The sequence below is a fragment of the Sceloporus occidentalis genome, unplaced genomic scaffold (genome assembly GCF_023333645.1).
Source record: "Sceloporus occidentalis isolate IW3139 unplaced genomic scaffold, rSceOcc1.0.p SCAF_1, whole genome shotgun sequence".
NCBI lineage: Eukaryota > Metazoa > Chordata > Lepidosauria > Squamata > Phrynosomatidae > Sceloporus > Sceloporus occidentalis.
The window spans coordinates 252,445,112-252,469,603 of NW_028316981.1; the positions used below are offsets into that span (position 1 = coordinate 252,445,112).

Here is a 24,492-nt window from a genome sequence, read left to right on the forward strand (position 1 = left end):
TAACTTTCTTGGCTAGGGAGTTCCACAGGTGATGTGCTGCTACACAGAAAGTCCTGTTACTTGTTTCCACCAACCTAGCTTCAAAGGGCCTCCTCTGAAGATCTAAATTTCTGGGAGGCTCATATGGGACGAGGGAGACACCATGGCCCTAAAGTGTCAAGGGATTTTTAGGCCAACACCAGCACAACTGAGCTTAGAAAAAAAGTGGAAGCCAGTACAGTTCTTGGAAGAACACCTGACACCAGTCTGACACCTGACACCAGTCTGGTTGCTGCATTTTGCATTTGCTGTAGCTTCCAAATACTTTTCAAGGGCAGCCCCAATTGGAGTGCATTACAGTAGTCTAATTGAGAGGTAAGTAATCCCTAACCACTGTGGCCAGATCTGCGTTCCTCAAGAAACAGCAAAGCTGGCTCACCAGCCAAAACTAGGAAACGGTCCTCTAGACCACTGCAGGAACCTGGATTTCCAGGAGCACCCTCATGCTACAAATCTGATCAAGTACTATCACAGCCTCCTCTGCATCAGTTATAAGGGAGAGAGAGAGAGAGAGCTGGGTATCATCAACATACTGATGACTCCCAACCTCACAGCTTTACTTGACCTCTCCTAGTGACTTCATATAGATCTTAAAGAGAATAGGGGGCAGTAAGACAGTTGCTTCTTACAAATTGTTTCTTTTAGAGATTGGAACATAGCCCTCTTTCAAAGAAGCATTTACATCCTCCACGACCCAGCTAGCCACTCCTCCTCTGGCAACTTTAATTAGCCAGGATTGATATGGGTCTAAAAGACAAGTGTTGGTCTCACTTCGCCAACCAACTTTGTCCACATCATCATGTTGAACAACTTGAAATTCATCCATCAAAACTGAGTGAAACACACCAGCTAGCTTTCATTTCCTCAAAATGACACAATAAAAATAAAAAAGTAAAGGTAGCTGTATTGATGATGTGTTAACATATAATTCCAAAAATCAGTCTTAGAATTAGAAGTCATGATCCTTGAATTACTGGGACAGGAAAAGCAGGGAAATTGGGTTTACTTTTACACATACACTCACAATCAAGTTGTTACTCAGTGCTCTTCATTCTGAGTGACACACCAGCTAGCTTCAATATTACACTAGACTACTTTCCTTTTTCCTCCAACTTATTTTTTGTAAACTCTTGCCTAATAAAGGGATCTGGAGACCTCAAAATCTTGCACATTTATAGTGATGTTTTGAATGGCACAATAAAAAGGATATTCCAATATGTTTTCAGGTTTTTATTAACTATTACAGTTTTGTACATTACCATTGTTCACATATAATTAATTACTAGTTAACCTAGAAAAGGTAGTGAAATTTCACTTTAAGATGAACCATGCCAATGAAGTATGGCTACCTACAAAATATCTGAAAATAGAGTGGCTGGAATGCTGTAGGAGGCATATACATGTGCATGTTCCTTCTGGGATGTTGTAAAGGAGATACACCAATAACTATCAGCCAAAAAATTATTGGCCAAAATTTCTCACCCAGCCTGCTAAAAAAGTCAAGAAACACCAGCATGCATATTAGTATACACCTGCCTAACACCGTTCACTAAATATTATCTCTGAAGTTTTCCTGTGTAACTGGTTCTAGCCCTTCGAAATAATCAGTTCTAACAAGGCTTGCATAATCCATTTGGTTTATATTTACCTGCCCCTTCCCCTCTCAAATGCTCCTTCAGGAGTTGCACTGAAAGTGAGATGAGTCATGAACACAGAACCCAAATTCTTTCCTCTCTTTCAGACTCCACTCACCACAGTCCACTCCATTCAGAAGGGTCACCTGAACCACAAAGCAAGATTTGTGGGAGGGGGACAGAATTGTGGTGTGGAGAAGACAGGGTTGGTGAGTTGGCTTTTAGTCAAATCTGAAAGTATTGAATGCAAATAAATCTCCCCTACAAATCTGTAAGGCTAACACAGTTGACTTGTGGAAAAATTTGCATTGAAAAGTTCCCTTATAACATTTCATTTCTTTTTTAAAGATCCCAAATCAAAGTATAGCTGATAACTCTTGGCTTTGGATTAAGAGGTACCAACTGGCTTCTTAATATTTTCCCCATTTTTCTTATAATAGGTTTTGAATGTAACATATATTATTTTTTTCATTATCACTGTTTTCCCATTACCATATATACCTTATTGATTCCAGTGTCTTCCACTGAAGTACTTTTGATATGTTCACTTTGATCTTCTAATGACTACATCAAAAAAGAAAAAAAAATGTGAGAAAAGACAAGATGAGCCTGACATGCAATTCTAAGTAGCCAGATTAACCACTATATATTAATTTTATGAATATGCAATGACATTTAATTTAGTGGAGCGAATCTATAAATCTGATAACTTCAAGTATATTTACATACATAGGCTTATTCAATAGTGTCACTGACTGCTTGTCCTTATCAGTGTCCATCATACTTAAAAGGTTTTGTTAACTTCCACAACAATATTAATCCAATTAGTTGTACCATTTATAATTTCTCACAGGTTTAGAATTACATGATGTAGGTGATGTAGCAAAGCCATTCTTTCACCTAACCATGCCAATTGTAAAATGATACTTTTTAATCATTATGACTAGGTATTTGCCTCATAGCTTGTACATATTATCATACATATGAGAAATAAGAGTAAATCTACCATTTAGATAAACCATCTTGGATAATGGGTTAAATGTTTGAACCAAAGAAGAGACCTCAGTTTTAAAATTCATGAGAAACACTGGTTCAGATATGAAGTTATGGTATTTAATTTCCATGTAAACATAATTTTTTGTTGCTGTTTGCCTTCCAGTTTTTCTGACTTATAGCAACTGCAAGGTGATCCTATCATGGGGTTTTCTTGAAAAAAATTGTTCAAAGGAGATTTGCCATTGCCTTCCCCTGTGACTTGCTCAATGTTAACCAGTGGGTTTCACAGTAAAGCTGGGAATTAAATCCTAGTTTTCAGAATCACAGTCCAACACGAAACCACTACACCACATTGGCTCTCAAAATACAGACCTCATTTAAGCACCTCTTTTTTGTAAATATGTTTCTGATGAACGTTTCCTGGACCATTTCTTGTTTAATAAGATATTGCCAAAGTCTTTTCACAGAAAGGGCATGATGACTTTTAGACCTTAAAATGAAATAAAAATATTTTTCAAAAGCATGTTACAATTTCAGAAGATATTTCTAAATCACAATAGCATTCAAAATTGAACAAAAGTAAGTGTTAAAATGAGAAACCACTGTATCAGGAAGTAGATAAGGGGCTAAACTTCTCCTCCAGATTGTTGCTGCAGCAACCACACAGGCTGGGCAACAATCCGCCCCAAATAGGAGCTGCAAAACGCTGTTCATTGCTGGGCTGCTTCCAAAGCGCAACCTTGGTGCAGTGTGGTGACATCTCTTGTGCACCGCCCCGTTTGGACATGGTGCACAAAGCACGTCATCGGCATGTGCAGTGTGTGAACACGTGTGCGCCCAAAATGTTGCCGGGAGAGTGTGGAGCATGCGGATGCTCTGCACTCCCCAGCCCTAATTTTGGCCCCAGGCTGCCACAAAGTGGCAGTCTGTACCCGGCCTAAAACACCTTACTTTGCATAGTAGACATGATGTATGGCAGTTAGAATTTTTGTCCCCTGCAAAAACCACAGGAAAGTATGGAATCCAACATTTGAAGCAACAGCTGCATTTGCACAGGGCAGTTTAGCTACTATTTATGTACTTGATTGGTATTCTTCACATTGCTGATATTGATGAAACTGAGGTTGAAAGTACTGTATATACTCGTGTATAAGTCTAGAAATTTAGGTCAAAAAATTGACCCCCCAAAAAACAGAGTCAACTTATCCATGGGTCAATGTAAGTACTGTATCTTAACTCTTATTTAAAAGAAGCAACCGTCCCTTGGTGAAAGGCAAGAGTATAATCTGTCTTGGAAGCACCAGTCCCATCTACTTTCTCATCCATCCAGCTTTAAGAGGAAGCACAAAGAGCTATATCTGCTGGAATTTTATAAGTTCTTTGACAGTGTTTTGCTTTGCTTCATCCTTTAGATCCTTTGCTATATATCCCTAAGTTTTACCCTCGACTTATCCATGGGTCATATCAAAATCCATAATTTCAGCCCCAAAATTTGCCCTCAACTTATACATGAGGTCAACTTATAGTCGAGTATATATGGTAGGCAACAGGTAATTTTAAAGTGGCTGTATGACATTACAAATTGAGAACCGTCCTTACACATGTGAAATCATGTAATTCCTTCTCAAGTAATAGTTCCAACTGACTTTCCTTCTGTCATACAGAAGAAATATATGCCTACCCCACTCAGTACTGTGAGCCATGCAAAAAGTCCCAACACATGAATTTTGGTGGAAAATGGGACAGCTGTGAAAACTACCAGAAGCCAATAAGAAGGCATCTGAGTCTGTTGGAAAGTTTTGCAACAGGAGAGTGAGCTGATTTACTAGGCGATAGGAAGAGAATCTTCATGAACAGACTGAAATGCTGCTCTGCCAAAACAGCTGCCTTTCTGCAGACATCTATGGAGTAATGCTTGATAAATGTTGAAAGTATGGATTATGTTTCAGATTTCTACATGTTCATTCATGTCTCAAAGACCCTATCAGATGAGAAGCTCTACCAAACCAGCACCTCCCATGTAATACCAATGGACCATTCTGAATACTGCAGATGACATCTTCACAATGCCATTGCTTTTGTCAGTGTGGAGTCAAGCACACTGCAACCAAGAAACATTTTGCTTGTGCTGGCCTTGCCACAAGGCCAGCACAGGTGAGAGGTTTTTCAGTCACTGCTTGACCAGATGCTCAGGTGCTGCTCCCTTTGCTCTCCATCATCCTGAAAGCAGCAACCAAGCAGCTAGCTGAGCAGTAACTGAGAAGCCTCTTACCCATGCCAGTCTTGCAGCAAAGGCCAATGCGAGCAAGAGGCTTCTGGGCTGCTGCTCAGCCAACTGCTTGGTTGCTTCTCTCAAGGTGATCAAAGGGAGAAGCAAAGGGAAAAACATCTTCTTATAATAATAATAATAATAATAAAATTTTATTTCTATACCGCTATTCCAGCGATCACAGCGGTGTATTCTTAGCTGTATCATCCTGCTTCTCATCTACTTACTTTAATGTTTTTCTCTTTTGCATGGAACAATAGCTCCAGAAATAAGGACTGCTGTTGCACCATCTACAAGTGGAACCTTTATTTACTTCTCTTTTCTCAAAGGTCATACAGCTTTTGACAGTACACCTAAATATCATTTAATATTCAAATATATTCTCCATTCTGTTTTAATTAATTTTTAAAAACATCTCAGGCATAGTCCCTGTTTCCTAGGGAGTACAGTGGCACCTCCGCATACGCGGTCTTTTTATAGGCGGCTTTGAGCATAGGCGCTCAAAGCCGCCGGCGCACGCGGGGCGGCGTGTCCCATTCAATTGAATGGGTGTGCGCACCTGTTGCGCCTCGTGCGCCGCCGCGCACGAGCCCCATTGGAAACAATGGGGCTCGAGCATAGGCGGATTTTTTTATACGCGGAGGGATCCGGAACGGATCCCCCGCATATAATAAGGTTCCACTGTAATGCTACCCTACTATCCTTTTCACTTCTCCCTTGGAATTGAAAATTCTCCAATTTAATTTGCAGTCCTATAGTAATCTTTTAAACCATCTTCTGCATTCTTCACTTTGAAATAATCCATCTGCATTTAATTCCTTATCCTCTTTGTTATCTGAAGAATCATACTCCTCCTCAGATAACTCTTCCACCATCATCTCTTTCTGCAATTCCTGTATTTCCATATCTGACATCTCTGGTTTAGTTTTCCTTGCACAACTTTTATGTTTCTCTTCTTTTCTAATATGTTATTGAAATCTACCTGCTAGTAAGCCCAAGTTTTCCTCTTCCTACTACACTGTTTCCCCTTTGTTGTACTTCATCTGTTCCCTGCTTGTGATCAAACTGCACCCACTCTGTAGAGGTTCCTACTTGTTGAGAATCCTTGGCTTTAAAATTCATCATGTTCATTAAATTCATTGTATCTAAATCTGACTGCCAATTAACTATACTGGAATCAACAGGATTAATATTTCTCAATTCCTTAACTTGTGTTTGAATATTACTGTCTGACATTATTGTACACAATCCCTTGCTTACTACTTCTCTAATGTTTGAAATTCAGGTAAAACATTTAATGATGAATTCCTTTCAACTTCTTCAGGTCCTGAATTCATATTCATTCTTGTACCCACTGACACATTTGGGGCATTGAAACCATGTGGGCAATTGCTGCTGTTGTCTTAGATAGGTCTGCTTCCCACTTATACTCAATACCACTGTAAACATTGTCTTCAAATAAGCCATGCATTCAGTTGTCATACCCTGCACTGGTGAATAAAACAGAACACTTTGTTGAGGTAGCCTTTTCATTTCTACATTTTCACAGACACTGACATTAGTGATGCTGGGCTTGTCATTTTCCCTGAGCACACAAAAACACATGAATCTGCTCTATATAATCTTCCAATTAGAATTTGTACTGCTAATGGTAGTGTGATGCATAGGTTGTAGAGAATGAAAAGTGAAAAATGACAGAATCAAATGCATGCATTTGAGATATTTCATACATATTACTAAACAATATATTTTTGAAGTATATATAAAATGTATTCTACTATCACTGATTCACTGTACACACATACTTAAAAGGGGTATTTGTTGGTTCCAGTAGAGCTTTGTGGCGTAGCAGAGCAGGACCAGAAGAGGCTACATCTTGTGAAGTATGAATAGAAATGAAGTTTTCTGGAGGACCACCATGCATCTCAAGTCGTCTGAAGAGAACTTGCTCCCAACGCTGAAGTATCTTCAGGACTGCATGACACAATGGGGAGCTAACAGGAAGCTCTACAGTAAGAAATAATATTTTCCTCAGTGATAGTCTTTCATTAAAGAGTATGCACTCTATCCTATAAAACAAGGGTGGACAATTTTGTAGGCAGTGAAGGGCAATTCCTTGAAAGCTGAATAATGTGCTTTCTCATGCACTGCAGAGGGATTCAGAGGCTTTTGGGGTGTGTGCAAAAGAGGAGTTTGGAGGTCATAGGTCACATTCACCCACCATTGCTATTGAAGAAGTATTAGGTTTTCCATCAGAAATCACAGAAAAGTCAGAGTTGGCAAGTGCTCTAAAACAGGTAAAATGCACATGCCATTATGCAATTTTTTAAAAAGATATAATCTTTATTAATTTTAAAAGAAAAGAGAAAATCTTCATTACATATTAAATACAAAGCTTCAATACACACACACACACACACACAATCGGTTGTTCTACCATTATGCAAATTTTAATAACAGAAGGACTAGTATAGAGTACTTATTACAGCAGAACTAAAATCTTTTATGACGGTTTAAAAATATCACTTTCAGAAAGTGACTTAATATGAAGGTATGTTCGTCCAACAGGGACTCTGGTTAAAGTCAAACTTTGTCTGTTTTATTCAAATGAGAAAGAAAGAAAGTAGGTTTTCTTTAAAAGAGCCCCTCAAAGGAATACATCTTGCCTGCAGCTCACTGCAACAGTTTTATAAAATAATCACTCATAAAACTGAATGTTCACATTTAATGAGTTCAAGAGGGATTATCACTTCTAGTGATTGTATTAGATTCCCATTCATATATTTCAGGAGGGAGGAAGAGTAGCCTAACTCAATTCTTTATTACAGTTTATCTTAACCAACACCCATCCATAGGAAAACTGACTTTGCCTCTTCCCCAGTAAAAAACTAAGCCAATGTTTTGTAATTTTTAAAGATAATGCTTTTAAAATTTCAAGCAAACATAAAGTAAACACATTAGAACAATCTATAAAAGAATTTGACTTAACCAATGTCATAATTTGAAATCAATAAAATAAAAAACTCTTATGGGGAGACTTACCTGAAAGATCGTGCCCAGCCAAAGGGTAAAAGGTCTTCAAGTTACGAAGAACCAGCTGTACCATAGCCAACCGCATAAGTGACCAACTAAAGAGAATATACAAATATTGTATTTTTCATAAATGTTCACACAGTTGCAGTCACAAAAGTATCTTTATTTTTATGCAACAGACTTAATACTAGTTCTCCTTTCCTTCTTGTTATGAACACCATGTTATCTTGCCAGTCTAAACACAGAAGGGATATTGTACAGTACTTAATGTGAACGTTCCTGTTTTGCAGTGGATGCAGGATAGTCTTAAATGTTGCACTCCAGACCAGTGCTATTCAAAGTGGTGGTCTGCCAGCTATTGCTTGCTTGTTTATGGCAAGTTTCCAGGAAATGGGGAAAAAAACAGTTGCAGTTAATGGACACAAATAAGGAGCCAGTTCCTGGGACAAGAAGGAAAACCCCAACTAGCTTAGCTTAACAAGCACTGTTCTAGACTATCATTTTCCAGTCAAGTAAAATAAGTTTCAATCACTCTAAATTTAGTTCAAACATAATACTGATGACAGTGCTTTCCCCACATATTAAGAATTACCACATATACTCATCTATAAGTCAACCTCATGTATAAATTGAGGGAAAGTATGGGGACCAAAATTATGGATTTTGATATGACCCATGGATAAGATAAGAGCGCCCTCCCTCCATAACTGTCATCTTTTGGCCGGTGAGGGAGAGAATAGGCTGGCCCAGCGTCATCAGGGTCAGCCTGAAGATAGAGCGCCCTCCCTCCGTAACTGTCATCTTTCGGCCTGTGAGGGAGAGACTAGGCTGGCCCAGCACAACCAGAGCTAGCCTGAAGAACAAGAGCCCTCCCTCCTGTCCATCTGCCTTGGTCCAGGCCTCAGAGGGAGAGAAGAATGCTGGACCTGATCCCCTCCCCCCCCTCACCATTCCCTTCTCCTTTTGTGTCGTGTCTTTTAGATTGTAAGCCTGAGGGCAGGGAATTGTCTATTATCCACTCTGTTGTAAACCGCTCGGATTCCCAGTGATTGGGCTGTATATAAATAAAACCTATTATTATTATTATTATTATTATTATTATTATTATTATGTCAAGAATAAAACTTAGGGGCATGTAACAAAGGATGTAAAAGATGAAGCAAAGGAAAATAATGCCAAAGAGCTTACAAAATTCCAGCAGGCATGACTGTGCTCATCCTAAAGGCTTGATGGATGAGGAGGAAACTATGTAAATCATGGCTGTGTTATGTGTGTGAGAAGTGACCAGACATGAACTAAGAAAATGCACACATGTCAAAAAGGATATAAAAGCAAGGTACAGTATTAACTCTCATAAAAAGGAACCACCCTTTCTATGAGTAAAATGGAAAAAGGCAAGAGCTTAGTCTGACCAGGGAGAACCTCAAAGGAGCACCAACCCCTATCTTTCCTCTTGTTGCTCCTTTGAGGAGACAGGCTAAAGAGCTGCTGCTACCATTTTCTTGCCCAGGTCAAAAGGAGTGCTGAGGTGGAAAGAGCAGAGTCGTGGTTTTTTTTTTCTTAGTCTGGGACAGAGTAAGCTCTCATCTTTCTGTTGTAATTGTGCCTTTAACAACAGATTGATCCCTGAGTAGAATGGTGACATATATTCCATGGGACTTCTACAAACTGGTGAATCAGGGGCACATAACATGAGGCATCGTTACAGAAAGGTTGCAACATGCTACATGGTACTCAGATCCAACTTCCTATATAAGTGAACCAAGAGACTGGTCACATGTTGGTTAGCTGGGTTAGTTTAGAAGGTTGTTTGGAGCAGCTGTCAGAGCAGTTGGTTGGAAGTTGACTATACACACACACACACACACACATACATACAGTCGCCTCCGGACCCCCTGTGAGTTCCGGGTCTCAGGCATATTCAAGCACCATAGGCTTGCGTGTCCCGTTAAGTTTAATGGCGGTTGCCCCTCTGTGGATTTTCAAGTTTGTGGATTTCAAGTCCGCGGACTTGGAGGGGTGACTGTATTGTATTCTACTGTACACACTGCAACTGAAGATAAAGCCTCCAGAACTTTGGATGAATCTATTATGTCTGTGAGTGTTTCTTTTCAGTGTGAAAAGTGGTCAGTGCATTGCCAATATCAATAACCGGGTGTTTTTATTTTTTAACTCTACTAAGATATTGTTTTGGCTGCATCTAGGTAGACTTGTCTCCAGACTGCATTGGTAGTTGACTTTTCCCCTTGCCAACACTTTCACCACTCTACTCAGGGAAGGGGATGGTTCTTTTTAAAATAAAAGTTAAAGTTACTTACATTGGACAAGCTGACCATAGGATTTGGGGGGAGGGAGGGGGGTCAATTTTTTTTCTAGACTTATACATAAGTACATACAGTACCTTCAATACATTCTCAGTAATGTTTACAGTAATTCTGGAGGAACATACCTTCATATTCAGTTTTAGCCTGAGGCTCAGAGACAGGCCACCCATGAATGTATGTCTGAGCATATATTTTAACCAACAGCTTCTAGTTTATTCCACAGGATTTTAGAAATTACTTGAAATTACATCATTAGATAAATTCCTAAATATAATGTATATCTTTACGTTTCTTTTATTAAAATAGGTGTTTGAATCCTTCCCCTCCCTTCCACCAGGCAAACTACTCGCTTGTCACCCTTTACATACTACTATACATGCTGTCAACATTTATACTCAACTAGAACCTGAAAATTATATCCTTTCTTTCTTTAGAACCCAAACATTACAGATAAATTTGCTATATTAAACTTGAGGAACACTTAGAGTTCTGAAGGTAAATTTTGTACCATATTCTGCCGTTCTAATTCAGAATTCCTTCTGAAAAACAGGGGATGCTCTGAATCAGCATCCTAAAAAGCATGATCTACAGTAAGAAGATGAAATGTGGACATCCCAATATCCATACAGAAGTATTTAAGAATGTAGGGAGCTTTGATGAGAAGGTTTTCCTTTTTTTAGAAGTACCTTACTTCGCACACAAAGCTGTAAAACAATAAATAAATGAAATTTCACATTATGTCATACCTATATGAATTTGAATTGGAATGTTCCTGTAGTGTCAGATCTGATGAGAAAGCTCCATCATCATCTTCGTCACTGCTTTCCTGACTCTCCTCTGAATCATATTCAAATTTTGTTTGTGATGATGGAAGAAATGGCTAAAAGAACAGATTGAAAGGTGAAAAAGTTCAACCTCATGCAACCAATAAACAACAAAAACAAACCAGAATTATCTTTATTCAAATACTAATTTTAAAACATTTTTTAAAATTCTGTTACAAATTTTAAATTATATTTATTTGAGTACAGATGACTGAGTAGGGATTTGCTTACAAAAGTAAAATTCTTTTGTCTTTCAAATTCAGAAATGCAGGCAGGAAAAGGTCACATTTCCCTTGATCTTGCAACGTTATTTTCTTCACCCTTTAAATGCTTTTATTTACCTTTAATACCTCCTTGTCTTTTGCTGTTAGGTTTCTTTCCCATGTTTCAGCCTTAAGCTATTTAGACCTTTTTTCCTACCTAACTTTGACAAATTTGATTAGCCTACAGCTCTGATGTGTAATTTTTCACTTATATTGTTAGTGGTTCAACTGATAGTATAAAGATGATAGGCTGTCTTCTACATATGATTATAGGTGACACAATATAGTGTGGCATATTTTTATCTCACCACATAGCAGCTGTACCCATAAAAACCGGGCATATAATTAAGATAATCTGGAAGGGTAGAAATGGTTCAAATTCTGTTTCACAATGGATGACCTGAAGTATACTATGTAGCTTGCTGGTCATGCTTTATTTGTACCCATTTTTGCCATCCAGCAATGGAGCATGGCCTCAGCTTGGCCAACATGTGTTAATACGTGGTACTGTATCAATATCAGTAGAACATTATCAAAAACTGGTAGAAACTGACACTCCCATTTCTGAAATACAGTGGGCCCTTGCTTTACGTGGAGGATTCGTTCCGGACCCCCCCCCCTCCCACCACGTAAAGCAAAAAATGTGTATGCTTGAGTCCTATTATATCCAATGGGGCTTGTGCTTGTTGTGCGGCTGTGTGCGCACCCTGTGGCCACACACGCCATTCACAAGCCCCACTGGATTTAATAGGGCCCATGCGCGTGTGCCGAGCATTCACCCATTTCCCGGGCGGCTTCAGCGTATGCGGAAAGCTGCCTATAAGGAGCCCTCATATGGTGCGGGCTCACCGTAGTAGTAAAGCATAAATGAAGTGAGGATGGGTTGAGCCACACTCCAAAATTACAAGCCACTGGTGTACCTCATTTAACAAAGCCTTGGACAAAAAAGCTCCTTTTTACAATGTCTTTTAATACCCACAGATCTCCCTTTCTTCCTTGTCCTTTGTCTAGCTGTATCTTTTTTTTTTTTTTTTTTTTTTAGCAAGCATCACCATTTGGAGGATTGTGAAGGAGAGCTGTAGAAACACAGATTCCCAGTGTCAGGCTGCAAAAACATGCCTGCAGTAAACAACGCCTTAAAGCTTGAGGTGGGAAAAAATGTGATTCTGCTCTAGCTGATCCTATTGTAGCTGTGTGAGCCTACCCTACAACAAGTATGGCAAACAGCATTTCTTATTGATCATGCATGATTAGGAAAACAGAGAGAAGAGGTAAATCATATACACCTTTCTCAACAATCTTCCAGCATGTTAAAGAAGCATAACACTGTAATTCTGGCTGCCAAAATTGATCGTGTAAGAAAAGTCGAGGCTTTAAAAGTCGAGAAAGAAAAAAACATATCAGGATGGATTTTTGGAAAAAGCTTTAAACTATTTTTTATTTATGGAAGGCTTTCCATGCAACCTTTCAGGTTGTTTCATTTCACATGGGCATGCTCTTAGTTTTGAACAAAAAGTTTGCTAAACATGCTGGAGCACTTTTTTTTTTAGGGCTGTAGGAATCCATCCCTATTCTTTCTATGGGGCAAAGCAGATAGGCAGGAAGGCCATGACCATGGTTTCACAATTGTGCTGGGACCACGGTTTCACAGCCTCGAAGCAGTTTCCAGCCACTTTGAAGGCACATGTCATGTAAACGCCACATCTCCAAAGCAACCAGAAGTCACTTCTTTTGGCCCATGTGCTTCAGGCCTACATTATTTTTGCCTCTAGGAACATATTTCCTCTTAAAGAAGCAATGCACAGGAACAGATTTCCTTTGTTAACTGAGGTATACTTGCACTTCTAGTCCTACAGGAAATACACACTCATGTGTTTAACACCGTATAGCTCATAATAGGATCAGCCATATCCTACACAGCAGCGTTGGAAAAATGCAGCTTGTGAGCTGTATGTTGGAGCATTCGTGAGACTAGCAGTCCACACCTCCAAAGCAGTACGCCTGGATCAAACCCCAAAGAGGCACTCTGAGTTTGTGCTGACTGGAGAAAACCTTCTCCCACATAGAGAAGCAGCAAATGAAACGACATGCTGAGGTACTTTAATCTTTGTTCCACTGTTTACAAATCAGTGCTCACATGGATAGAATCTTATGCCTTATACAACACACCATACAACACCCACATTGGGCACTGGAGGTCTTACTTTATATACATTTGCCATCTCCAGGCATTTAGTCCAGCCTCTTCCCAGTGTGTTACATCTGCACTTTCTGCCACTTGCTGATTTTATGTCCTGCCATGACTGCATCATACCCCATTGATCCATCTGGATCTAAATGCTTGGTCATCATGACTTGCTATGACTCATAATAACCTTGTTATCTTTGTTCCACATGTGTACATTTTCTAGGCTACCTAAATCGTGACACTGTAGGTATCCCCTGGGGCCTTTTCTGTGTTCCACTTGGCTTGATTTGACCCTCCAGGTCCTTGTAACCCTCACTAAGATTGGAAGTGGGGGGTAGGGGTAGGGAATCATCCCAAACTGGACAAAAAACCAAATCAGGATGTTTAATCACCACTGCTGACACTTTCTAGGAGTGGCCTTTCCAATTCACACAGCTAGCTAACTCTCCCTCACCCCCCAAATCAAACCCAAAATGGCTCCAAGTAAGTTCTCTTTCTAAGTTTTAGCGAATTTAACTTGCTGGCTACTCCAATATGTGGGCAGAATCAACCACTATCTCCTTAAGTTAAAAGATGCTAATGAGGTCCTGTGCATTTTTCATGCCATTAAATGTCCTGAATGCAAATAATATCTGGGTTTGAGTTAATTATTCTTTTGTTCAGAATCATCTAATATCCTTGTGGGAAAACAAACAGGATTTGCCACTCAACATATTAAATAATGTAGAAAAGTGACAGTGAGATCTCTTACACTATCTCCCTCTAATGGAAGAACAAAGGAAATGTGTTAGCAATTCTCTCTCTAACAATTCCTCAGACTGCAGAGAATGATCTAGATGAAGTTCTAGATTAGGTTTATCACCTCCTCTAATACACTGACAAAATACTCAAGAGTAGGCATGCTGCCACTCTGTGTAACTACTTTCCCTACTAACTTGTAATCAGAAGAGTTCTCTTTCCGCATGACTATTAAAAAAAAACATTACTGGGTTTTGCAGTAGTTGTAACTGGTACTCCCTTTGCCCTGCATATGTATGCATGAAAAGTGAGATGATTACTTAAATTACTCATACAATGAAGAACAATACAGGCCAGGAGAGGAAGAGATTGCATTTTCCTTTCTAAGGGTGTGTTCAGGGACTGAAACCCTGTTTTCTGAATGTTAAAACACTCAGGAATATGCCTTATATTCCTCTCTTATCTGAGGCCAGACGTTGTGCCTGAGGAGTTTAAATCACAATATTAGTTTGAAAGTGATGTGGTGGTTAAGACGCCTATTCTGACGATTGGAAGGTTGGAAGTTCAAGGCCCAAGAGCTGCATGATGGGGTGAGCTCCTGTCAGTAGTCCCAGCTTCTGCCAACCCAGCAGTTTGGAAGCATGCAAATGCAAGTAGACAAATAGGTACCACTTCACTGGAAAGGTAACAGCATTCGGTGCAGCCATGCTGGACGCATGACCACCATAGTAGTTCTCGGACAACACTGGCTCTTTGGCTAAGTAACAGAGATGAGCAACATCCCCTACAGTCGGTTACGACTAGACATTCATGTCAAGGGACTACCTTTACCTTTTTCATTAGTTTGAAGCAAGAGTTGATAATGCTTCACTTGAAATAAGACTTGGATTTTTGTTAAGCAAAACTCACGTGTAATCCCTCTGATTTATATATATAAGTACCTTAGCTATGAAGTAGTCCCATATACTAAGTTCAGGAGGAATAAACTTCTCTTTGTAATTTGGAGTGTCTAGCTCTACAGAAGGTAAAGTAGTCTGTGAATTCTCTTTTGGAGATGATTTTGATGACAGTCTAAATCGTTTATGCTGTTTCTCGCCATCATCTACAGGTGAAGAAGCTACAAAGAGAAAAAGAGGTGCATTTTTATAGTAAATTAAAAAAGTGAAATGAGGAATATCACCTTCATTTTTTATTCATTCATATACATATACATATATATATATATATATATATATATATATATTTTTTTTTTAAAGAAACCTCTTCATTACAAAAATATACTAAGTCTCTGTTATATTCAGGGTAAGTCAAATACAAAATGAGAATCTCTAGCTTCTAAACCTGCCCATGTTCCTATGCTTATATTTATGCCTCATAGATATAAATAGTCTTACTTATATTTAGCAAAAACGTCTTTCTAAGTGAAGATTAAAATAACTAAAAATTATAATAAAATATGAATCTTTTTTTCTATTTAGTTAAGACAATGTCTTATTAACACAATTTATAAAAGTAATCTTTAGGTATGTAACTTACTTACCTTAAGGATAAAAATATTCTGTTATAAATCTTTCAAGAGTTAAGGTTCTTTTAGCCAGCACAAACATGCAACATGCATTGCATAATATGGAGCATTAGTTTTTGAGCTCAACAGAAAATAAAAGCTTATTCTTATGTTGAAATGAAGGCACAGAATAATAAGCTTATAATTTTTTTTACATGATACAGAGGTTAAAAAAACAAATCCTTTTAATTTCTGCTTCTTTTCATCTATATCTAAGTAATACCAACTATGCTTAACAAACTATATGATTTGGATTTTTCTATTTAGGCCTACAACATTAGTGTTTTTTTTCCCAATTTATGAGACTATCAACCAGTTCCAAACAAAAGAATGATGATGCACTGATTCTGACGGAACTTGATATAAATATGCCTTAAAATTGCTACCTTAAGAAGTTAGGAGGTCTTTTTGTAGTATAAGACATATCTTTACATACAACAAAAATGTTTTTAAAACATATTAACTGTTTACAAGCATTCTGGTATAATATTTATTTTGTTTTTGTTTTAATTAATAGCAACCATATACTGTATCATGTTTTGCACAAGCAGCAAAATTTTGAGCATTCCTTAGCTTGCAATGGAAAACTACAACAACCAGCACAGCCAATTTGCATTCCATTTGTCATCTGAAGCCCAGAGCAGCTTGGAATACGTTTGGTAGCCTGCTGCAATAGGACTACTTTGGCATGACACATGTTTTTCTTATTATTTTTCTTTTGTACTGTCAAGCAGTACATATGGATTTCTAGTAGTTACTTTTTTAAAAAGTAGCTATTTTCTTCTGTAAAACTCTGAATATCTCTGTAGTGTTCAAGATTATCCAGTGGGTGTTATAAATAAATGTATCTTTCAATATGGGTGTGTCACATCTAAATCTAGTACTCCTATCTAGAGTATCATACATGTCTTAGTAACCACAATCTAGCCTACTCTGCATCACTTTAGAAATTTCACCTGTTTCAGGATCAAAGGAGGACTATAGCTCTGATTGAGAGCCAGTGTAGTGTAGTGTTTTACTGAACTATGCCTCTGGACACTAGGGTTTGAGTCCCAGCTAGGCCATGGAAACCCACTGGGTAACCTTGGGCAGGTCACTCTCTCTAAGTCTCAGAAGAAGTAATGCCAAACCCGCTCTAAACAAATTCTGCCAAGAAATCCTGTGATAGGTTCGCCTTTGGGTCACTATAAGTCAGCGGTGACTTGAAGGCACACAACAACAACACAGCACTGTTTATTAAAAAGTGCCAGCTAATTTACACATTACCTTTGTTCCAAAATCATGTTAATAAAAAGAATATAAGAAGGATTTAAATAATCAGATTTTAAAAAAAAATCAGCACAAATGAAACTACTACCTTGACAAAAGGAAATGAATAAATATGACTGTACTCAAAGCAATGAGTTAAGTCATAGTCATTAAAAGTATTAAATTATACCAGTCTCCCTATAGGAGAATCAAAAGATCGGAAGGGAAGTGGTCATTCTTATGTCTCCTTCCATAGTGACATACTGTTATCTGTAATTTGTTTAAGGACTTGAAGGATCTTAAGGTTGCCCTATATAAAGTCACATTTACTAATTTGTGGAATTCCAGTGCTGCACAATTGATCAAGTTGTCTGGGAAATTTACTGAGCTTTAAAAACAAAACAAACAGATAAATAATCCATTAAACAGCTAAAAAAAAATAATATCAACATAAAACAACAACAACCCTGAAACCCATTCTGGGAAGCAACACTAAGTTCTGTGATTGCTTGGACATGTACAACATTCTAGCCAATACTCAATATATGCTCTGATGTGAACCCAGACGTTTCTCGTTTCTCTGTTGTTTGTCAGCTAATAGTCTGCTAATGCTAATAGTAACTATGATGTTCTAATGTTATCTTTCAATAATCTGTATAAGCCTGAATACTATGCATATGATAAGATTTTCTATGTCATTTTCATAGACTTTGTGCTGGACTAGATTAAGATACAGAGCCCTCCCCCCAGTCCATCTGCCATGGTCCAGGCCTCAGAGGGAGAGAAAAGCTGCTGGGCCTCATCCCCTTGCCCACCACCATTCCCTTCTCCTTTTGTGTCGTGACTTTTTAGATTGTAAGCCTGAGGGCAGGGAATTGTCTCATTAAAAATAATAATAATTGTAAGATGCTCTAGAGAGCCTTTAGGGGGGATATAAATACTGTAAATAAATAAATAAATAAATAAATAAATAAAGTAATACTCAAGAGCAATGAGCTTAAAAAGTTCATTCTACAAATATGTAAAAGGGCATAGCACTGTAAAGATTAATATTATGGCTACAGACTGGCAAATTACTTAAATTTAGAAAAGAATTAAAACAGATAAGACCTGCAAGGAATGCATGTGGGATCATCAGGTGGTGGGAATGAAGAGTTCAGGCTCAAAGAAAGCCATTTCTCAGCCTAACATTGACTTCACATATAATATTTCACATGTGTATCTGGGAAAATATTTGTCATAACTAGAACTGAAACACTATCACATGGCCAATATAGTGTATAACATATTCATATCAACCCACTGAGAAACAAAGGTTATCATAGCTTTCTGGCATTCTATACAATTCCCACCTATGTGTGCCTATCAGCTGTACTGTTGAAAGTGAGTACATCTAGATCAAATGCCATATGCCGCTCCTTTTGGCACATGTGTTTTGCCCCTGACATTATAAATGTGCACACTTACCATTTACTTGACCTCATAAAAATCATTTGTGTTGAACTGTGTATAACCACTGAATAAAGAACAGGATATTGCTGGAGTCCAGTAAATGGGATATGAACAAGGCCATTTTGTGTCATTTATGCCAATCACAAATTAATTTATTATACAGACAAAATAAAATGTTAAGCATAAATCATACCACCATGTCATCTAGAAATGCCATATATAATATTTATCTTATTTGCTATACTAATTTTTCAAGGGCTACTGAATTCATTTTCACTATTAACTAAAGAATTCAGTATGTTAACTTAATACTTAGAAATCCATAGCCATATGGACATGGTCATGTGACACAATACAAGCAATCTTAATGGACAAAAAAGTACTGGAAATATTTCTGATTATTGCAAGCCATGGCCTTCTATTAATATGAAAACTATTCAATAATGAGTTAGTAGTGAATATACCAAATAAATGAACAAACAATATAGTTCTCTTCTAATATCTGATTAATTTAACTAAGGAAAAAGAAATGATGTGGAATTAAATATTCATGCTATGACTTGCAAACAGAAATTTTTCTTTGTAGTTGTATTTCTACATATGCAAGATCACATCAGCACAGAATACTGAAGCCTAAAACTGAAGCTAGTATCTTGCCTGTGGGTTTGGTAGGACTATGGGTACTGATGGCTGTTAGAGATTTGGTAAAGCCCACACATTCCATGGAGAATACTACTACCTGGTGTGGGCTAGGCATAGGAAAGTGCCTTCCTGCCAAAGAGAGAAAACAGACTGCTCTTAGATAGCCATATTCTGTCAGACATAGGGGGAAAAAATGTTCCACGAATCATTATAAATATATACCTGTCAAAAAGCAGAGATTTAAGATGCTGAACATAAAATTATTTTAGTCTGTTTAACAACCAGAACTTTAAAAAAACATCATTTATATTTTATATGTAATGTATAATGCAGGTTTTCTGTTACATCAGAGCAATTCAAAGCACAATTCTGTACATGTGTATTTCAGATTTAAACTCCACTGAAGCTTACTTTCATGTAAGTATCTATGAACTATGAAATAATTTACTTGTATTTGGCAGGTATCAGAAATGGCAGTGAGAATATTAATACATGATGCTAAACCATGTTACAAGATCAACCAGAAAGGACCACATGCAAAACCTCAGTCTCTTGCACTTTTCCTTTCTTCTGTGTCATTATGAGAAATAACAAACCAGAATTCAGTTTCACTTTTGCAGCACAGTGGTTCATGGTATAATACATGTTTGAAATAGTAGCTTTTAAAAACTCACTAGATAGTTTGTAAAGAAGTCAACATACCCAGGGTTGTTCAACTGAGGCATTTGATAAACAGAGCTTTTTTCTTTTTCTTTTAAATCACAGTCCTTGGTTGCCAAATAAGTCATCAATCAGATAAAGCAAAACTGAATGCCTATGTGTTTCTTGCATGTGGGAGGAGGGAAGGACTGCATACATGCTCCTTTCTGGTTGTACGTGTAATGGCAACTCTACCAGTGTTTGATAGCCTAGCCAGTTTTTGCAATAGGAAAGGAATAACTTCAAAATTGGTATGCAAGGAAAAGAAAAGTGAGAGTGAACTAACCTATCTTTGTTGTTTGTTGAATTTGTCCTTTCTTGGGAATTTTTGCTCCTCCACCAAAGACAGCAAACCACATTTTGTCATTGAGAGGATGGGCCACAATCCTGTACAACTCATTGCTGGAATGTGTTGCTAGACCATGGATGAAAAGACTAAGGTAGACTGCTGTCAGAATTTCACACAATAAAACTGTGATTCCAGATTGAACATCCTCTCCAGCATAAGTCAGCAACTGTATTAAAGTCACTACTCCTAGAAAAATAAAATCCACCATTTAGTGTTTCTTTGGACAAAAGGCAAGTAAACATATAAAATAAAAGTGAATGAGAACCATAAGTGAGCCATGGTGGTAAGTATATGTACACAGAAATTAAAAAATATATGTACTTGTATGAATAATATCCACAGTTTGTATGCTTCTAGTGCAATGATTCCCAAATGTTGGTCCTCCAGATAGTTTCAATTTCAGTTTACAGAAGCCCCAGCCAGCTTGGCTGATAGCTGGGGATTCTGGGAGCTCAAGTTTAAAACCAATGTTGGAAGACCAACGTTTGGGAACCACTGTTATAGTCTAATGCTGCTATAATTTTAGCAAACATTTGGGTCATAAGATAGAGTTGCCTTAAATAATTCTTGGCTTTCACCAAAGGGTGGTGGGAAAAGGCGAAGAACAGTTTACTTACATCCACATTATTTAGGAAACAAAGCTGCCCACCATGAGGTTGAGCAGGAGGCACGACACCAGCTTGGAGGCGGTGTCAGTGTGGCATCTAAACGCTGCGCTCTGATGCTGCCTCCAAGCTGGCATAAAGAGGCAGTCTGTTTCATCCCTAGGGTTCATATATTCCCTTCTCCCATCCAGAGTAGTCAACAAGAGTTCGTGATAGTGCTTTCATATTGGAGTAGCTAAACAAATAAAAGCATCTTAACTGTGAATAGTGGGGGGACAAAGTCCAAGTACAGTTTACAAAGGTGGCTTGAGTTCTCTAACAATAGTTAAAATGAATCACACTTCTGGATGTAGACAATAATTTTCTAAATTTTGGACAATCTAAACCAGAAGCAATTTAACTTGACTGTCTCATGGCTGCACTGGACCAAGAGAAAGGTGGGGCTGCAGATATGCCTACACTCATTTTAATAAAACAAAATATTCTTTAACATTATGCCAAAAGGAGCTACACACACTTACTCCACTACACAACCAAAAAGGAAGCCAAATCATTATTACCTGGCCACTGAGCAGGTGCAGTATTGGGAGTTACCGTTTCATCGGAACTTGCTGTTCTTAGAGAGTGTCGGTGAGAGAGCAGGAGAGTCTGATAAACTGTTCCAGTAAACTGATTTGCTTGTAGTGAGCTATTTAAAAAAGGTAGAATTAAATAAAGATGGCACATCTCTCTCATGCTTTCAGATGTCTTTCATTTTACCAGGCTAGTTTGATGTAACATGAAACCATGGTTTGCTCAGCTTAATTGCATTTTGGAAGGGGGGACATTTGAATTGAAGAAGAACTAACCATGTATTAGGGATGACAAGATAGGATCATAAAGCATGACTTGAAGTTGGAGTGCTCTATAACTTATTATAATATTTTACTTCTTTTCCAGGTTTAATCCAGGTTTGTTGTGTCACTCTGTGTTTACCACCACCTGACTGGAGATGTAATGGAAGAATGCCCTGAAAACTGAACTGCTCATGTAGCTAAGACACTATTGCTCCACCATCCTCACTCAAACTGGAAACAAGCTCCTTTCTTTGCCCACTGCTGAAGGTCCCCTTTACAACACGGATGCCACCTCTGTAATAATCAGCTTTGAAAAATGTTTTTAAAGTTAGAGTGCTCTTATCCATACTTGACAATTAAAAAGAAAAGAAAACGGAAAGGCTTATCTTTGTTCTTAACAAACTATTCAAGTGCAGTTTAACCTAAATGCCTTAGCCAACCAACACCATCACACACTTACTTCCTGTTAAACTGTTTCAGCAACAGCTTATCCGACCCCTATCCTCTCCTCAAAGTCCAAGTCAAATGTGAATATTTATTGCTCCAAAGTGACAATTTAACACAGAAAACAAGGATTCTTAAAGATATACAGTATTCACAATGGGAAGGACTTTTGTTCAGGAGGGTTTTGAGAGAAAGTTTAATAAAGAAAGCCAGCAAGTCTTTTTAGTGTCTTGGAACAGGGGAAGAGAGGGTCACATTAAAATGGGGTGGTGCTGGTCAGGGGTATATTAAGAGTATTCAAAGATCTCAAAGTAGGAAAGAGTTTATGTTCACCACACTACTTCTTCAGCCATTCTAAGGTAGGAAAAGTGGTGATGTGGAGATACTATACCATACAAAGCATCGGAGACAGCAAGAATTTTGATATAGTGATTGGGTATTAGAAGAAACAGCAGTGGGACAACAACCCAAAAATAAGAGAAACATATTAGATCGTGTTTCAACATCTGCAACCCAGACCATGGTTTCTTCAACAAAACACAATTAGAAAAACAAACTATGGTTTAGTGTTACAAGTGAACCAGAAATATTAAGTATTTTCTGTGCTTGTAAAATCATTTAACTTAAGCTTGGATTAGATAAATAGGCCCCAATAGCTCAACATATTTTTTTAAAAGATGGTATTATGAATTTTGTCAGAGATTATTATACAACAAAAGGACAAGCATGCAGGAGTAAAATTGGAAGTCTGTGAATCAAAAATCTGTTGGAGGCATGAGTTTTTAAAAAGAATGGTTGTTATATTATCATGACTAGAGTTTTCATTTAAAAAGTTATTACAATTTTCGCTGTGCTGCAGAAAAGTTTAGATTTATGGTGACATATACAGCAAATCCTTTGTTGCAGTAGCATGGGTTTCAGGAAATGTTTCGTACATTTTAAAGGTAAAAAGGTAAAAAGGTCATCCTTTGACATGAATGCCTAGTCAATCTGTAGGGGGCGGTGATTATCTCTGTTACTAAGCTGAAGAGCCAGCGTTGTCCGAGGACTACTATGGTGGTTATGTGGCCAGCATGACTGCATAGAACGCTGTTACCTTCCCACCGAAGTAGTACCTATTTATCTGCTTGCATTTGCATGCTTTTGAACTGCTACGTTGGCAGAAGCTGGGGGTAGTTACAGGAGCTCACCCCATCATGCAGCACTTGGGCCTCAAACTGCCAACCTTGTGATTTTCCAATCGTTAGAATTGGAATTCTTTTTAAAATAAAAATAAAAATTTAAATTTAAAACAGAATTATTTTTAAAATAAAGAATGTAATACCCCAATAAAGAATTCAGAACATAGGGATTCAGATCATGTGGATTTTGAGAGAGATAAATAGGGAACTACTGTACTTGTTCCACGCTAAAGTTCACTTTTAATTATCTTTACCTGTAGTTATGACCTCCACAGAGAGACTGGTATATGCAAGCTGACAGAGATGCTGCTAAAGTATGCATTACATGTATCTGAAAGAAAAGTATGCAGAACACATTACACATCTGATACAATTGCTCTTTATATAAATTTGAAAATGCCAATCTTCAGAAGCATTTTACCAAAACAAATACAAGTTGTCACAGTTTGTTATACATCAGCATCTATTTCAGCCAGGTAATTAATTTTGAACATATACACATGCCCTAATATGGCCTCCTTTAAGTAGTTCAAAGGGCAGACTTCTGTGTCATTCAAAACTTATCTATAACTGTTGATAAATCAATATGCTGGTGACACAATACACCTTATCTCCCATCATCTAAGCAACAACACAGTATGATAACCAGCAAATATACAACACATTTGATAAGTAAGTTAAAACAAATCAGCATGGTTTCAGTGTTACAAGCCAATTTAAGACTTGATGCTAAAGCTGGTGTATAACACAAAGAAATCAGATGAATTTTTAAAACTTACCTATAAAAATTGTTGTGCATATTGTGGCTTTCAGACTGGTTTAGAAAACTGTGTAACTATAAATATTTATATAATTTTAGGGAAATTATTCTAAATCTATAAACATTGAAAGTGTGGTTATTATATTATACTTGCCTTAGTATTTTGTATATCTGGGTGGGGTGGTGAGTCAAGGTTTACTATAGCATGTAGTATGTCATGTGTTAGGTTACTAAGATGAAGCAAAGGATTGGCCACCACAGTTTTAGCACTTGCAGTACAGGCAAACAGAAGTGGTATTGAGGTCTGCTCAGATACAGCATTCATAGGCAATTGCATCGATAGTTCCTTTACAAAGAGAGAGGAAAATGAAACAGAAAGTATGTTTTGATAGCTGACCTTACAG

At 37.8% G+C, this 24,492-nt stretch overlaps 1 protein-coding gene across 7 annotated transcripts in view; it reads right to left on the bottom strand.

Moving 5' to 3' along the window:
* The window catches only part of DMXL1 (Dmx like 1), a 110,760-nt gene that overhangs the window by 26,267 nt on the left and 60,001 nt on the right, over positions 1 to 24,492 (bottom strand). For 5 of the 7 annotated variants that reach the window (XM_089491844.1, XM_089491835.1, XM_089491866.1 and 2 more), the window contains 11 exons: positions 24,243 to 24,434; positions 23,583 to 23,659; positions 21,428 to 21,555; positions 20,200 to 20,448; positions 19,230 to 19,343; positions 15,250 to 15,425; positions 11,042 to 11,175; positions 7,981 to 8,066; positions 6,744 to 6,945; positions 3,042 to 3,159; positions 2,175 to 2,237 (listed from right to left, as the gene is read on the bottom strand). In XM_089491844.1, the coding sequence (XP_089347970.1) occupies positions 2,175 to 2,237; positions 3,042 to 3,159; positions 6,744 to 6,945; positions 7,981 to 8,066; positions 11,042 to 11,175; positions 15,250 to 15,425; positions 19,230 to 19,343; positions 20,200 to 20,448; positions 21,428 to 21,555; positions 23,583 to 23,659; positions 24,243 to 24,434 (1,539 nt within the window). The remainder of the gene's footprint in view (positions 1 to 2,174; positions 2,238 to 3,041; positions 3,160 to 6,743; positions 6,946 to 7,980; positions 8,067 to 11,041; positions 11,176 to 15,249; positions 15,426 to 19,229; positions 19,344 to 20,199; positions 20,449 to 21,427; positions 21,556 to 23,582; positions 23,660 to 24,242; positions 24,435 to 24,492) is intronic. The other 2 variants (XM_089491860.1, XM_089491853.1) reach the window with 1 other exon arrangement.